This window comes from Ziziphus jujuba, chromosome 7 (genome assembly GCF_031755915.1).
Source record: "Ziziphus jujuba cultivar Dongzao chromosome 7, ASM3175591v1".
Classification (NCBI taxonomy): domain Eukaryota; kingdom Viridiplantae; phylum Streptophyta; class Magnoliopsida; order Rosales; family Rhamnaceae; genus Ziziphus; species Ziziphus jujuba.
The window spans coordinates 23294828-23312449 of NC_083385.1; the positions used below are offsets into that span (position 1 = coordinate 23294828).

General features: G+C 32.7%; 1 protein-coding gene across 1 annotated transcript; it reads left to right on the top strand.

Moving 5' to 3' along the window:
- Nucleotides 1–329: 329 nt before the first annotated feature.
- Nucleotides 330–17227, top strand: LOC107425517 (protein TONSOKU). Its single transcript, XM_016035525.4, has 20 exons — nucleotides 330–777; nucleotides 1418–2218; nucleotides 3506–3682; nucleotides 3978–4069; nucleotides 6189–6287; nucleotides 6464–6918; nucleotides 7003–7046; nucleotides 7132–7362; nucleotides 7463–7610; nucleotides 8127–8243; nucleotides 10177–10277; nucleotides 10404–10527; nucleotides 10695–10807; nucleotides 12100–12211; nucleotides 14080–14184; nucleotides 14271–14337; nucleotides 14430–14550; nucleotides 14648–14821; nucleotides 16067–16184; nucleotides 16264–17227. Exons 1-20 carry the CDS (start codon nucleotides 505–507, stop codon nucleotides 16800–16802), a joined length of 4011 nt encoding a protein of 1336 aa, XP_015891011.3. The 5' UTR covers nucleotides 330–504; the 3' UTR covers nucleotides 16803–17227.
- Nucleotides 17228–17622: the final 395 nt, after the last annotated feature.

Below are 17622 nucleotides of genomic sequence, written 5' to 3' on the forward strand. Positions count from 1 at the left end.
GCTTGAAAAAATTTACTCATACTGTATTTCAACATTTCAACGGAAAGAGAAACCAAAAAATAGAAAATAAAAATAATAAAATAAACTATAAATACTTTCCAAATTTCACGCCACTTAAACAAAGTTACTGAAAATACCATGAGCACGGTCTTAAAATTTATGTTTTCTCTCGTCATCCCGTCAGTTTTATTTATTTATTTTTTACTGTCTTAAAAATATCAAAATGTAAAAAGCGTATACACTTTGTGAGAACGCCCCCACCGTAACCTAACCACGAAAAAATAAAAATAAAAAATAAAAAATGAAAACGAGAACACACTTTTTGGCGGGAAAAAATCATTTCGCACCCAAAAGAATATTTAAACGAAAATCCCAAAAACCTTAAAGAAAAGAAAAAAAAAAAAGAAAGGCAAAAATCAGAGAATCGACGAAGAAAACCGAGGAAGCTGCGGGAACCCTAATATCACGAGAATAAACAAAATTCAGGTAGGTTTTGAGTGGAAAATGGGTCGCGACGATGCGAAGCTGAGCTCGGCGAAGATGTCGTACCAGAACGCGAAGGCGGTGGGGAACCATCACGAAGAGGCTCGGTGGGCGAACGTGATCGGTGACATCTTGAAGAACAAGGGAGAGTACGTGCAGGCTCTCAAATGGCTCAAAATCGATTACGATGTCTCCGTCAAGTACTTGCCTCAGAAGCATTGCCTCCCTACTTGTCAGTCTCTTGGGGAGCTCTATCTTCGCCTCGAATATTTCGAAGAAGCTCTCTTTTATCAGGTTTTTATTTATTTATTTTTTTTATCCCCCCCCTTTTTTTTTGTTTTTTTTGGGTTTTGGGTTGTTAAGTTAAATTTTGAATTAGGGAAAATTGGATGGAGAAAGTAGCTGAAACGGAAAATTTAGTGGGTTTTGGTTGCTCAGAAAATGAGCCAGAACAAAAGAAAATTAAGATTTTTCAGTTGTACGGACATAACTTTGAAACATGTTGCTTTGAGGGATAAGCACACGCTCAGATACAAAAACTCGCTTGGTCTATTTGGCAGAAATTTGGTTTCTCTTATTCAGCGATGGATCATATCTGGATGTGGGAAATGGTTAAGATCTATACTTTGACGACTTTCTATTTCGTGTTACTGTTCTCATATCTTAATAGAGGCTCAATTTAGAGTTCAAGTTTTCCAATCTGCTTTCATTGAAGAATAGCATATTAAATTGTTGTGTTTCAACATATTACACTCAACATCGACTTTCGTATTCAGCAAATTGCTTTTTGTTCCTTTTTGTTTTGTTGTTGCCTCTTCTTTTCTTCTCCACACCACCCTTTTGTGAGAATATAATAAACTAATAATGGCTCTAAGAATAATGCATTGAAAGAAAAAAAAAAGAATGACAATTTACCTTGTTGATTCTGTGGCAGAAAAAACATTTGGAGCTTGCTAAGGATACGAATGACCTTGTTGAACAGCAAAGAGCCAGCACCCAACTAGGTCGTACCTACCATGAAATGTTTTTAAGATCTGAGGATGACCATTGCTCAGTTCGGAATGCTAAAAAGTATTTCAGGTCTGCTATGAAGCTTGCACAGACTCTCAAAGAGAATCAACATAGTAAGAGTAACTGTTCTTTCCTCAAGGAATACATTGATGCACATAACAATATAGGAATGCTTGAAATGGATCTTGACAATTTGGAAGAGGCTCAGAAAATCCTGAGGAGAGGATTAGAAATCTGTGATGAAGAAGAGGTTATTGAAGATGATGACGGCCGCAGTAGGCTCCATCACAACCTTGGCAATGTTTATATGGAACTAAGGATGTGGGATGAAGCTCGGGAACACATTGAGAAAGATATATTGATTTGTAAGAGAATTGGGCATTGTCAAGGAGAGGCAAAGGGATACATCAATCTTGGTGAATTACACAACAGGGTTCAGAAGTATGATGAGGCACTCTGTTGCTACCAAAAGGCAATTGATCTGGGAAAATCTATGGAAGATGAGGATGCTCTAGTTAGGCAAATTGAACAGAATATTAAAATTGTAAAAGAAGCTATTAGTGTACTGGGTGACTTGAAGAAAGAAGAGCAGAATTTCAAGAAATTAACTAGAGAGTTGTCCATTGCGAGAGGAACACCATGTGAGAGGAAGTGCTTATTGCAACAAATTACTTCTCTTGACTGTCTTCTTGAGAAAGCAAGGATGATATATGCGTGGTCAAAGGTAATTTTTTGGCTTACTCATGTATTCTACCTTTTGCTTTTCTCAACTTCTTCTCTGATCAAAAGAACTACTTTCTTGGTGGTATCAATTTTCACTCGATAGTTTTCTTTTTACATCTATCTGCAAGATACATGCAAAACTATATTCTGTATTTTAGTGGGAATCACTGAAGTTGCAAATTGTTTGTTCAACTAAATATAACTTTTCACCCATAGTAGCATAAGTTGTATTTGCATCTTATATTTCTGAACTTGTATCTAAAAGAGACAGGTATTGAAGTTTCAACAATGTCTGTTACTAAATGTTGTTCATGCTCCTATTACACAGAAATCACACCAGCTTGGTTTGCACAACCATTTTTAATTATGAAATGCATTATGAAGTTGTTCATGCCCTTGTAATTTTGATTAGAATATAGTTAAACAAGAAGATAATTTGACTTTGCTTTTATGCTAATGGGCAGGTATTCTGAATCGTTATTGTTAATTGTCTATTAGGTTAGCTTGATAAACAATGTTGAGTCTACTTTCTATCATTTTAAGGTTTTGGGATGATGGTAACTTAACCTCCTATTAAAGCCTAATTATCTTACCAGTTTGTATTTGATTCATGCCAACCTCTATTATTGGATGGACCTATACATGAAGTAGAGTGTTAATTGTATTATCTGATAACTTCTTTTACGTAGGTGATAGTTGAAATGCTCCTTTTAGCATAAGCTTTTGGGAGTGATGGTAAATTAAAGTAATAATTATAAATATGGTTCTACTGGAGTCCCTATGGTAACCATTAATATTGAGCAATTGATGGTAAATTAAAGTAATAATTATGAATATGGTTCTATTGGAGTCCTTATAGTAAACATTAATATTGAGCATCATGCAGATCGATTACACCAAAAAAGTTCTTCTAGGTTCAACTTATTATTAATTATTTAAAAGTTGACGCGTTTTTGTTTGAAATGCCCATTTCAGAAATGAAATGTGAATCATAAGTTTCATGTAAGAACAACAAGAGTGTTGGGACACTTATGTCCATTCTTTTTCATGCTGAAGTGTTTAATCTAGCACTGCTAGTTTATTATAATAAGTTTTTTAGGATGGCTTGTTCATGTTCCTAATAAACTGGCTATATATTGCTTGTTGGTTTTGCCTCCATATTGGAGCTATAGTTCATTATTAATCTAGACACTGGAGTTTTTAATATGGCTGAGAACTGTTTGTGTATATTGTTTGTTCTTATTAAATTTAATTGGTATTATTTCTTATTTTAAAATTTTATGTTCAGCTTCGTGAATTCGCAAAAAGCAAGAAGAGGATAGCAAGTGAGCTTTGTGACACAGAAAAGTTGAGTGATTCACTTTTGGCCATTGGGGAATCATATTATAAGCTCAGGAAGTTCAGCAAAGCCATTAAGTGGTACATGAAGAGTTGGGAAGTATACAAGTCAATTGGAAACCAGGAGGTAAGATGGTATACTATAAAATCATGTACTGATTATTTTTTTCATTTGAAAAAAAAAAAAAAAAAAAAAAGAAGGAAAACTTCATAAATTCCATAAGGATGCTTTACATAATTGTATTTTGATGTTTTTATCTAGTCCAGGTTCATGTTTATGATACTTTGGTTCTTAGAGATAGGCCTGTTCCTAAGGGGGAAATAATGGGATTAATGTTTTCATAGTTAATACATATGTCATAATTATTGGTGCTCTGTATAATGCCTTTTACAAATTATACTCTGACTGATGAAATTTTCAGGGGCAGGCAATGGTAAAAATCAATATCGGTGATGTTTTGGACAGTGATGGTAATTGGCAAGGGGCACTAGATGCATTTGAAGAAAGCTACAGGTATTGTTCTTTGGGTGAAATATATTTCCTGGAGCTGGAAGTTGTTAGAAAGCATTTGAATATTTGAATGGCTTCTTAATTGGTGATGTCTAATGAGGTCCTATTGTAGTGGGCAATGGGCATAAAAATGCTCGATGCATGGGTCTGCAATTGTAAAATATGAACTTTTTAATATTCTGATCATTTGCCTAGTGTTATTAACATGAGTTTAGCTGACTGCATGATTCGACTACTGCTCTCTTCGTAACATATAGATTATAGAAAGTTTATTTTGCAACAGAAGTGCATATAGCTCATATCCAAGTTAAAAAAAATACAAAAATCAATAATATTGTAGATGTATATGTCAATGGTTGTATCAATGATCCGCTTTCTGTATAATGCATATTGGGGATATGAGATCATGATGTGCATGTAATATGTATGTCTTTTATTGGCTAATGCTGTTACTAGTGTGCTAAAGCATTTTTAAATGATTGATGAAAATGTAGCTATGTGGAAATCTTAGCGGTCTAGATTTATGGAAATATTGATGTATTCATGGATATCAGTATCTGGCAAATAAGATGACTGATATTTGACTCAGAGTATGAATCATCTTAAGTAAAACTTGAAATGGTAAGACAAGCAACCTTTGTTGCTTGGACTTGGGTACGAGTATTGGATACGGGGTACATATCTAAGAGTCAGATCCTTTCTTTTTTAAAATCTAGGGTATGGGGATACAGCTAAAAAGGATCCAAAATTAAGATACAAGAGGGCAGCTATGTCTTAGAAACATAAAATATTGTAAAAACTTATTTACTTAGTTGTATTTTTGAGGGATATATACTATATATTTGATTTAAAATCTTATATTAACTAAATAATAAATAATTATTAATTGATAAGTATGATGACAACTATTATCCATCTTAAACACAATTCTAGCAAACCTTGTCTCCTTATTTTTATGGTTTCCAAAGCTATTTTCTCCAAAGTAATCTTGAAAAAACAAGAAAAGAGCCATATTCTTTTTTTAACTTGAAGGATCTGGAACAGATTCCTTGCGAGCATCTGTGTTTTGTAGTGTTGACATGGATACTTCTTCCATTTGGTGGGTCTGAGCAACAGAGCAAGTGATATGGAATTTATTAAATTAGTTTTCTCTTAAAGTTATACATATCTATATATATATATATATATATTATTTCCCATGTGAGAATCATGGATGAATTTTTGTTCAGGACAAAGGATACGTGGGTAAATAAAAATACACGTGCATCCTTTCCTGGACAAAATTTTGTCCAAGATTTTTGGATTTGAGAATTACTATATATAAATATTACTATCTAATGCATAATCTCATCAACAGTCATCTGCATAGTAGTAATACATAACACAAACAATTTGATGATTGTGTAAGGTAAAAATATAAACAATTTGTTGATTGAAAGCAGGAGATGGAATATACGGCTAGTTTAAGGTGACATCAAAGAAGCATACCAAATGTGTAAAAGATGCGCTCTGCATGCAGGTGATCAAGGCATCAAAAAGTGTGCTTTTCTAAAATTTACTACTTCATCTTAAAGATAACAATTAATCAAGTACTATTATAGGGCTTACAGTGGTTTCTAAGCCTCGTTAAAACTTGAAAATTTCTCCCTGGGAGGACATTAAGATAGTATTGAAAAGAAAAACTAAAAACGAAAGGAGAAGACATAAAAAGAAGAGGTGTTTTCTTCTGGCCAGTTCATCCTCTTTTCTTCTCTTATTAGATCCCTTTCCCCATTCCCTCTAGTCAGATTTTTTTGGTTTAAATTTTCATAAGTCTCAAGATTTATTCTCACTTTTTTGGAGTTGAAGGAATATATATACTTATGAATATATGTATATTTTTGGGTTCAATTTGTATCTATTAGAACTTTGAAATATGTAACAGTCTCATAGTAATGTACTTTGTCGTGCTGCTTGTTCAAAGAGGTTGCAACAAATTAATTAAAAAAAAAAAAAAAAATTCTTTTTCAGAATTTATTCCCACTAGGATTGCAGATAAATGCACCCTTTTTAACTTGCTTTCCAGAGAAAAGATATACTTGCTTTGAGGGATAAGTTAATTTGTGCACATTCTGTATTACAGGATAGCTGTTCAAGCCAACCTTCATTCAATGCAGCTTTTAGCACTGGAAAATATGCATTATAGCCACATGATAAGATTTGATAATTTTGAAGAAGCCAGGTAAATTTGGTTCATTCCGAATAAGTTATCAGTTATATTTTAATTACTGTGGAAGATGATTACCAAAATATCATGTCTTAATTATTTAAGATTTATCATGAAGGAGGTCAAGTCTTGGTCAGTATATGTGTCTATCATGTTACTATCATAGCTTAGATAAAGATGCAGCTGTGCAGGAGGTTGCAGCTTCTAATTGACCAATTGAAGAAGCAGAGTAATAGGGAACCTGAAACACAAGATTTGGCAGAGGGTTGCTGCTCTGAGACTGACACTGAAGAGGAGATTCGTGTCTCATCAGAAACAAGCAAATCCAATTCTAGTAGATCAAAATCTGTAGCTGGTGTAGAAGAGTTGAATGATGATGTGCCTTTAATTTCACTTCTTCGGTCCACCAAAAGACCATCCAAAATGGAAACAACATATATAGGCTCACAAAACACTTCCACCAAGCCTGCTGAATTTTCACCAAAATGTTTGTCTAAATCCAACAGTGATCAGCAGACAATTGTTGGCCGCAAGCGTGTTCGTGTAATTCTTTCTGATGATGAAGATGACATGCATGATGAAGTGGAGAGCTCAAAAGGCAGAACTCATAATAATCCTGTAAAGGATGTCGCTAAATCCAATGAGTGTAGGTTTTTCAATGACAAAACTGCTTTAAGCTTGAATAAGCATTGATTGGAAAGTCTGAATTTTATCTCTTACATGGTTGCAGTTAAAGATATAAGTAGTAAAGGCAGCCCTGTTTCTATTATTCAGGTAAAGAAGTCAGTGAAGTTTTGACTTAGAGAATGCTGTTGCCATTGTTTTTAGTTGGTTTAAGTGTTTGGTCTTTTATTCACAGGACATCTCAACAGTTGAGTCCAAATGTGTGAACAGCTCCTGCAACCTTGTTAAAATTGAAGAGAGCTTTAGTTCATACAAAACTACAAATCCTTATGTTTCAACCCAAAGTGGCAAGTGTTTCAGATCTTCAAGCAATGATGAAGTAGCTATTGCATCTGGTTTAGCTGCTAGTAGTTCTAAATGTGAAACTGATGTCTCTGAAAACCTGTTGCATAAACAAAATCTCAAGGTACATGCTCCAGGTGATGAATATGGTGTGAGTGCTACTCATAGAGCTCTCAAAGTAATTGTCATATTTTACTAACCTGTTATCTCCTTTAAAACTGCAGCCATGTATTATATTCAAGATTGGCGAAGAGCTGATATGTGCAGAAACAAGTTTATCTTTCGCTATTGATACATCATGCATTGAGGCTTTAAAGGTTGAGTTAGCGTGCTTATACTACTTGCAACTTCCTGTGGAGAAAAGATCAGAGGGTGGGAAATATCTGTTAATTTGACATACTTCTATTTGGGTTTTCTTGCCAATCAAATTCTTGTGATATAAGATGATATGCAGCTGAAAAACTGACTTTCTTTTGAAGTTTCAACAATAAAGCAGTTATTGCAACCAAGTGATTTGTATGTATAGAAAAAGAGTGATCGAAGTGTCTATTTGTGTATTGTTAAATGTCTATCACATTTTTCCTTGATATATTGTTGGCTTTACTTCCTAGTTTATCTTTGTATTCATGATACATGGTTGAGCAAGGGATGGGCTGCCTCGGTGGACATAGTGGACTGCTGTCAGATACATAGTTATTCTGTACCAAAACTAGGCTATACTCTATTTGAATATACAGACATGCACTAATAGGAGAACCACTGTTATTTATTTATTTATTTTTTGCACAGCATTGTATTATCTCATGTCGAATCCTCAATTCACGTGTCTTGTTTAATGCCAGTTTTTTAACTTTTAATTTTACTAATATGTGGTTTGTTCTTTGTTAGGGTTGTTCCCAATTATTCAACTAATAAAATTTGGTGAAAGAGTAATAGAATCAATGGAAGCAATTGTATCCCTTAAGGATCATACAGGAAAGGTCTTTCTTGAAGCTTTCATTGAAGGTATGTACATGTTTGCTCTGTTTAAGTTCATATAATGCCGTTCTAGTACTATTGTTTCTATCATTTCCATACAATACAATGTGAATGACTTTTTTACCCTTTTTCTTTTGAGAATTATAATTTGTATAAACGCAGTAGTATGTCATACTTGCACACTTGATCTAACTATAAGGAATGGTTGCTTAACCACTGTGCTTTGCTTTCAAATAATTAACAGATCTCATGTCAGAAGACATGAACCGACTGTATATGGCAATGTCCTCTTTTGTGGACATTATACAGTGTGTGTGCATGCACTTGTAAAAAGTCATTAAATCTTTTTTTTTTTTTTTTTTTTTTTGACTTTTCTTTTGGTAAATACATCACTTCATTATTCATTATTGATTGAAACTCAAATTATTGAACATGGATCTTGCTCTTTGGCTTAGCAATTTGGGCACTCACCTAGGACTCTTAACTAAATCAATCAAAAAATAACATTATGGTTCTGTTATGTCACTGCCAATCTAATTTACTTTCATTTTGCTTTTAAGTTGGCCGACAGTAATATGGATCAAGTATGCAAAAATATTTTTTAACTAAAATTAGGGTAAATTGCATAAAACCACCTTAAACTATTAGTTAGCTATAAAAAACTTTCTTACCTTGCAAATAACTTCATGAACTTTGAAAGATGTACAAATAAGGATACTAATGACTTGAAAGAACCATATCACCCTTACAAATAACATATTAATGTGCATTTTTTTTTTTTTTTTTTTTTTTTATAGCTAACTTAACTATTAAGTTTATACAAAAATTTTGTTCAAAAAATTGAAAATGAAGTAATATCATCTACAAATCAATAAGAATACTTAAAAACTTTTGAATTCATGAATAATTACTATCATTAGTATTCATAGTTTTATTTTATCTTTTTTTATTTTTGTTTCCCAAAATACATGGACTGTATAACATTGTAGCACAGATTTTTGTTCAATTTATATGCACATGATTATAGCTAATAATATCAGACTATTTATCAATTTAATTTAAAATATTTCACTAGTATGACATAATAAAAAACAATACCCAGAATTGGGTATTTTCGTTGTACAAAAGATATTGTAATCTTTTTATTAATTACCAAATTGACATTATGGTTTAATATGCAACATCTTACTACACTATAAGGTTTTATTTGTTATTTCCATGGTTTGAGGTGTCATTTGTAACCATTTTTTTTTTTTTTTTTTTTTTTTTTTTTTTGTGAATGGAATATATAAGTTTTTTTATTGCAAAATTGTCAAATTAACCTCCATACTACATACAAAGGAAAAGTCAATTTAAATAAGTTGACTTTGTAATTGAAATTTTATAGTTTAAGCAAGTGCTTGGAAGTAAGTAATTTTCTATTGCAAAGAAATGAGGTCACACTATTGGCCTTTCCTCAAAATAGATATCTAACCTATGATTTATTCATAAATTAATGGATTTCATTCAACTTATATTCCAACTAGATGGTAAGTTTTGTCAGAAATTAGTCAGAAAGTAATACGAGTTGCTTTTGATTTTATTTAAATTAAATATGCAATCATTTTGAATTTTTAATGTTATCTCTAAATATTAATCATAATTAAGAAACTTTCTTAGATATTTGATTTAAATATTTTGACCTTGACGAAGAGTGAGATAACTTGGGGAAGATGTTAGATTTTGTTGAGATATCATACTCTAATTTGATGTTTCCATTACAAAATATAAAACATAGGGAACTAGGACTTTAGAAAATAATTCTACTCTATGGTTCTTCCTAGAAACTTATTTATACTTCAAATTTTAGGGTTGTACAGATGTTAATGGTTGTATCATGAGTCCCTACAACACAGATAAAGTCTCTGTCAATGCATTGATTTACAACAACATAGTAAAATTTTCTTTGTAACTGTCACAGGTTGGGTTCAGAAGCGCTTGATAAAACTTTATGTTGATTGCTGCAAGGAGTCATCTGAGACACCCAATATGAAATTGTTAAAGAAATTATATGACTTGGAGGTAAGCAATGAAGTATGTGGCAGTGTGGCCAAGTACTTCATTTATATACCACAAACTATTTCTTGATATATATTTGTTTATTTTTATTTCTTTTTTATTTGGTTTGCCGTAATGGTAATTTTCCAGGTTTCAGATGATGAAGTTGTTGTGTCTGAATGTGACTTGCAAGATTTGTCAATAACTCCGTTGCTGAATGCCCTGCATGCACACAAAACATTTGCAATGCTGGACCTTTCTCACAATTTTTTAGGTAGTGGCATTTGATTTCTACCTCATCTTAGATTGTTAAGATTTTTTGGACTACAAATTTTACACTGCATGCTTTCAAAAACACAAGCATTTTTCAATACTTATAAGAAATAAGTAGACCAACAATTTTTGGGTATTATTAACTGTCTTTTTTCGTACTGTCCCCAGGAAATGGAACAATGGAGAAACTGCAACAGGTTTTCACATTATCAGGCCCAAAATACGGTGGTCTAATGTTGGATTTGCATTGTAATCGATTTGGTCCCACTTCTTTATTTCAGGTATGCAATTATTTTGAGTTCCTAATATAACAGCTTGACCTTTTATATTCCTTTCTTTTCAAGTATTTATTTGTTTGAAGGATTGAATTGATTATTTTCTACAGGTTCATATAGTATTCTCAGCCAACCTTTTACATGCTTGACCTTTTAGGATTGTGATGTCTGAAAATGGTGTTATAGGTGCTGATCCTATTTTCAAAATTCTGAATAACTCAAATGTTACATTTTTTTGGATGTATGTTGTGATACGTATATTTGGATACACTTCCTTGCAACTTATGTTTCTGGGATTGATGGTAATTTAATGTGGTATCAAAGCCTAGTTGTCCATGTCTTGTGTTTGAATGCCTAATAAATGAGTTTATATTAGTCTATCTGGCTGCATATATACTTTTTTCTCCACCGTTTGACAGGTCTCTAGTGAGGGGGAGTATTTAGTGTGTTTTGTGTTAACTTGATACTTCATACGGTATCAAATCCTACTTGCCTGTTTGGTTTTCCATTCAAATTATGCGAACCCCCATTTATGTTAATTATGCAATGCATGCAAGACCTGCTTTTGGTCCTATGAGTTGACAGGCCTACAAGTGTTGGAAGTGTTAAAGCATGTGATATGTTGGCCTAATAGGCATCGTGTCCCCTTCCTAGCATTTTAATTTTTCATAATAGTGGTAACTTAACAGGACATAATTACCATAGTTTCAAGCTGTGATGCTCAAAATACATGAAGTAGCTGTATCCTGTATATTAGATTTTGCTTATACATTCAGTCTATGGTTGTATTGCCATCATACAAAGCTAGAACCACTTTTGAAGTTTACCTGCATTTTACCTCAACTATCCATTTAACATTTAGCATTCTTAATTAAGATTGCTTTAATTTTCAAACTCAGCGCTAAGTTCCATAGTTACATCCCACTATCCACCAATTTTTTGTGACAAGAATATTATTGTTTTAAGGGACAAAAAGTTATATGCGTTGTATAGTCCAACCGTGTGAGTAGTGCATCCAAAGTGGTATAGTGAGTCTATGAAGAAAATAGCATGAATTTAAGGCTATTGCTCTGTATCTCCTGATTAAAAAAGGAGGAGGTCTTGATTCAATTAAGGAAGAAGGAGAAAAGTGGCCAACCTAGACGATTGTATACCTGATGATATATTGATTACTATTCACTGAGTTCTATATTTTATATCATTATGAGTCAGAAATGTAGGCAATGCCTTTTCATTTGTAGTTATAGTATTATTATTATTATTATTATTATTATTATTATTTTTTAATAAAATTTCAGATTTGTGAATGCCCTGTGCTATTTGCACGATTGGAAGTTCTCAATCTCTCTGGGAATCGCCTTACCGATGCTTGTGCATCCTACCTCTCAACTATACTGGAAAACTGCCAAGGTAAACTGCCTTTTTGTTCATTTGTTCTTTGTTATCTTGCTTTGCATTTATTTGGAACTCTTCTCAGTACCATGACTTTGCATGGTGTTCCTTTTTTTTGTTTTTTTTTTTTGGACACACAATATCCATGGATTGGATATAACATATTATTCCTTTGCACTTTTTTGAAGGTACTGTCAAATTTCTTTCTTAAACTTTAACCAAATTTGAATTAATTGTTCATCTAATGTTTCTTAAAACTACTTAATTGTTTCAAAACATTTATTATAAAGACATTCTTTAATTATTCTACATAGCATTCACAGAATAGCTCTTAAGAGCTTGTTTGAAACACTATAAAAACATGTGAGCGTACTAAAACATACAATAATGTGTTTGGTATTTTGCAAAACCAGCATAACCTAATACCGTTAAACCCTTTTTGTCCAGTCCACCTCGCATAACTTATCCCAGTAAAAGCTTGGGTTTGGGTGGGACCATACTAAATTTTCAGAACCCAAAAGCCACTCGCAGTCAAGTTTCTTTCTTAGAGCAACCACTCTTTAAAATAAAGATGTCTTTTCTACGATAAAAAGCATTTTTTAAGATAAAAGAGTAAAATTAGGATACTCCAACAACACTATTTATGCTTTTTATTTTTATTCTCTGTAAACATTTATCGCACTACTCGTGTTTTATTTGTATTCTCTCTCAAATATTATAATACTGGAATGAAAACTAAGTTATACAATAAATTAAAGCGATGTAATATTAAAAGAAAATAGATTTAATTTTCTTCGTTTTAAAAGTCAAATTAATTTTTTATATTAAAAATTAAAATAAAGATTCTCTTGAAGTTATTTTTGAAGGGTTGACTTTTGAGCCCTTGGGATTCTCTTACATTTTTGTTGCACCTGCCTTTTGCCCAATGACCACCTCTACTGTCAACCTCACCGCACCCAACCTCTTCATCAAATTTCTATAGACGGTTTCTTTTCCCCTTTCCGCTTCTTTTTCTTCTTAATGCATTATTAACAATTCAAGTAAACAAACGATTCAGGCTGTTTCCACATCTGATCTACCTTTTGGTGTCCAAAAAATTGCTTCATGCATTTTCACTTCCAATAGTAAGACGAACAGTAGGAGAAAGAGAGATCTAATAATGAGAGAGTAGCATCATCAAGTGGGGGGTTGGGGTTGTTTTTGAGCTTTGAATTGGATAATGGTTTTGAGTTTGGGGTAGAGGATATTGCTTGTCGACATTCGTCTTCACGGCTGGGTTCTGATCGAGGAAGCAACAGGGGTGGGGGGATCTATGGTGGTGCATGTGAGGGATGGTGGATGAGACGGCAAAGATGACGACCTCCTTTCCTGTTTTTTTCCTCATATATAGATTAACATCATTTTTTATTTTTCATTCTATAAATCCGATGTATATTTTTAACAATAACTTATTTAATTTGTTCATATAGAATATTTAAATTTATATAAACATTGTTCATTAAAAAAAATTATTAAAAAAATTACAGTACAATACAACTATACATTCTACTTGTTTAACACAACACCAAACATGGTACAATATGATTTGATACAATCCAATTCATTACAACACAACATAAATAAACAAAGCATTAGTCTTGAATACCGGAATAACACTAACACTATCCTTAAAAATGCAGATTTAATATGTAACCAACCTTATAAAATGTCAAAAGCACACAAACACACTATGCATTATTAAATATTCATGAATTGTTGGTCACTTATCTTTGTTAATATGAATATTTGTTCTTGGGAAAAAAAATAAAAATAAAAAAATAAAATAAAAATAAAAATAAAAGAAGGAAAAATTGAATATTTGTTACTGATCCACTTGTTATCTGTAGCCCTTTGCAGCTTGAACATAGAACGCTGCTTCATAACATCTAGAACAATCCAAAAGGTTGCTGATGCATTGAGTCCTGGGTCTGTGCTTGAACAACTTTGTATCGGTAAGTTTACTTACAAAGCAGGTATTGGTGATATCTAATGAATTATTTCTATCCTAATAGGTTACCAACTCCCTCTTCTGTTGCAGGTCACAACAACCCTGTCACTGGAAGCGCTATCACTAATTTACTGGTCAAGCTAGCTAATTTAAAAAGGTGTAGATCGGTTAAAATGCTCGTTCTCTATTCTTTTTGAGTAAGCTGGAGATGGACTCAACTAATTAAAAAATACATAAATTTGGTGATAGATTTTCAAAACTACATCTGAATGGCCTGAAGCTAAGCAAGCCTGTCATTGATAGACTCAGCCAACTTGCTAAAAGCTCATCTCTGTCATCACTGATGCTTGGGGAAACTGGTATTGGAACTGTGAGTAAGCCCTTCGTTTCTCTACATCTTCTTATGTTACTTGTTAATGTGGGTGTTTTCTCCCGCTGCCTGTGATTGTATATGGTTATTTTGTCAGGATGGGGCATTACAAGTGACTGAGTCATTGTTCAATTTGAACGAGGAGTCCGTAAAGCTTGACCTCTCATATTGTGGACTGACATCTAAATACGTTCTCAAAATAAACACTAATATTTCTCTAGTTTGTGGCATTATTGAGCTGAACCTCACAGGAAATCCTATCATGCAGGAGGTCTGTTCTTTATTACTCCGTATCTATATATATATATATATATATTGTATATATATTTTTATCTTCTCATGTTGTGATTGGTCAGCATGTTTTATTTCTGTTGCATGTAATCATATGTAATTCTTGGAGTTAATTTAGAGACTCAATTAATTCTATATTTCATGTCAATTTTTTTTTTTTTTTTCCCCTCCCTTTCACCATTTTTCAATTAGTTGTTGGATGTATTAGTTGATTTTGTGAGGATGTATAACATGTACAATATAGCCTTTTGTTTCAGATATTTTATCAATGCTGCAAATGAAATAAAAATAAAATAAAATCAACTTGTTTTACTTTTGTTTAGTTGATAGTTCCAGTACCTCTTCTATGGTTTTTATTATATATATATATATATATAGATATATCAATTTTTGTGGAACTCAAATCTATAGGTAATTTAGAATATTTAATTTTAATAATACGTGTTGTATGCCCTACAAGTTTGCTTGGTAAGTTATGTCAAAATAGTTGTGAAGAAAAGAGGGAAAAAAAATAAAAATAAATAAAGATAGTTATTTATATTTATTTCTACCATTTTACTGGAATCACTAGCAAGCGGAATCATCATTTCTCACTAGCTTTATTGGACTTCATCATGCATGCTCATATCTTCTTGATTGACTTTGTTTATCCTGTGCCTAATTCAGTATATTTTGTTTTTCAGCAGTAATCCATTATCCTTAAAATTTCGTTGTTTTCTTTCTTTAACTAAATAATTCTATTCAACGTTGTATTTGCTTCAGTATGTAATACAACCAAATAGGTTTCGATCCTAACTATCACTATGATTTGCACTTACTTTGTTCAATTAGCATTTCAGGCATATTAGCTGATATGTATACTCTGTTCAATCCATATGGGGTTGGAATTGATTGACTTGCATTCTTTCTATCTTTTCATTAATTTGATGAAATTATACAGCTTTTCGAGAATTGGAGTTTCCTTTACATATTAGTACCACTAGCAAGTAGCATAGCAAAGGTGCTCTTTTAAATTTTTGTTGCAGTTGAGGATTAGGTTCTATTTATAAAAGTTCTTTGATAAATACACTAAAGTTGTATTAGGTAGGTCTATTCAAAAGCACTTTCTCAGACAAGGATTCCATCGCCTTGTGTTTCTAAAATGTAGGATTGAGCATTTCACTACATTGCACTTCTAATTACTCAAAGTTGTCTTGTTGTTGCCTGATTGTGACTATGGAAACAGGCTAGCGATGCACTATCATCACTGCTTTTGAATCCTCAATGTTGCCTAAAAGTTTTAGTCCTCAGCGAGTGTCAGCTTGGGGTTGTTGGAATTCTTCAAATAGTTCACTCACTATCAGGTTAAAAACTAATCCACTGTTATTTTTGTTGTCCACAGAATCTTACTCATGGGATCCTTGATTTCATGTTTTTTAATAGGTAATGGCTCTCTTGAAGAACTCAATCTTGCCGACAATGTCCAACTTGATAAATACCACCCTCCACAACATGACATAACAAAACAGAGCTCAGAACTCATGGTGCCAAACTTCAGCACATCCAAATCTTCTCCCAAGATATGTGTGCCTGAAGAAGTTGAGCCTTCTCAACCAGATTTATGCATCGTGAACACTGATTGCAATCAGCTTGAGGTTGCTGATAGTGAAGATGATCTAATTAAAGTTGAAGCTGCTACATTTGGAATTGATGACAGCTGTGCAAGTTCATCTCAAAGAAACTTCTCACCTCCTGAACGCCAATTTATTCAAGACCTTTCAACAGCAATTAGTGAGGCAAAAAAGTTGATTTTACTGGATCTTAGCAATAATGGTTTCTCAACAGAAGCTGCAGACATGTTATATAGTGCTTGGTCAAGTTCAAGAGTTGGTTCAGCACACCGGCATATTAAGGACCAGACAATCCATTTGACAACGGAGGGAAGCAAGTGTTGTGTAAAACCTTGCTGCAGAAAAGATTAACCAGGTTGCTACTACAATTTCTGCGCAAAAGGGATTAGCTTAAAGTGACTGGGAGGACACAATTAACAGGTATCATTTGTTTGTTGCTTGTAGCTATTTTCTGTATAGTGCTTTCTGCCCTGCTTAAATATGGAGTCACTGTCAAGTGAGTATTGGCTCAGTTGGTAAGCAACTCACATCTATGATTGGGAGGTCATCTGTTTAAGGTGCCGGCCAGGGAAAAAATGATTGTAATAATTAAAAAAAAAAAAGGAATTACTGTTTATGCATATTATGTTATTTGGCATGAAAGCTTGCAAAAAAAATATAGGAATGCTACTTAAATCAACATGCAAAAGAATTTTGATAAAGCAGGATAATGTAGGTTTTGTTGGTAACTTATTATGTATATGTAAATTTAATAGATTGATTGAATTAACTGATAATATCCTAGTGGTTGTCTTAATTGACCTTTATTTATTATTATTAGTTTTTTGGCTAATATTAATGACCTAGTTTGAATATGACTTGTATGCAAAATCTCATTCCTTGCTAAGGTTTAATTTGTTGAAACACTGTTAATGTAAACTTTAAAAGACTACATTTAAATTGTATTAAAGCTTGTCATAGCATGTTCAAATGATTCTTTGAGGGGACAGCAGCGAACTATTTCATCAATGATTATGAATTCAAACTCTCCTATCTTCAAGGTTTAAAAAATATCAATTTGTTTGTAAAAGAGAATATTTTATTAGTAAGACGGAAGAATATTTGCAGCAGGGATTAATGTTCAAGGAATCTTGTTGCGAAACCAATATTTTAATTTTTATGGCCCTTTTTT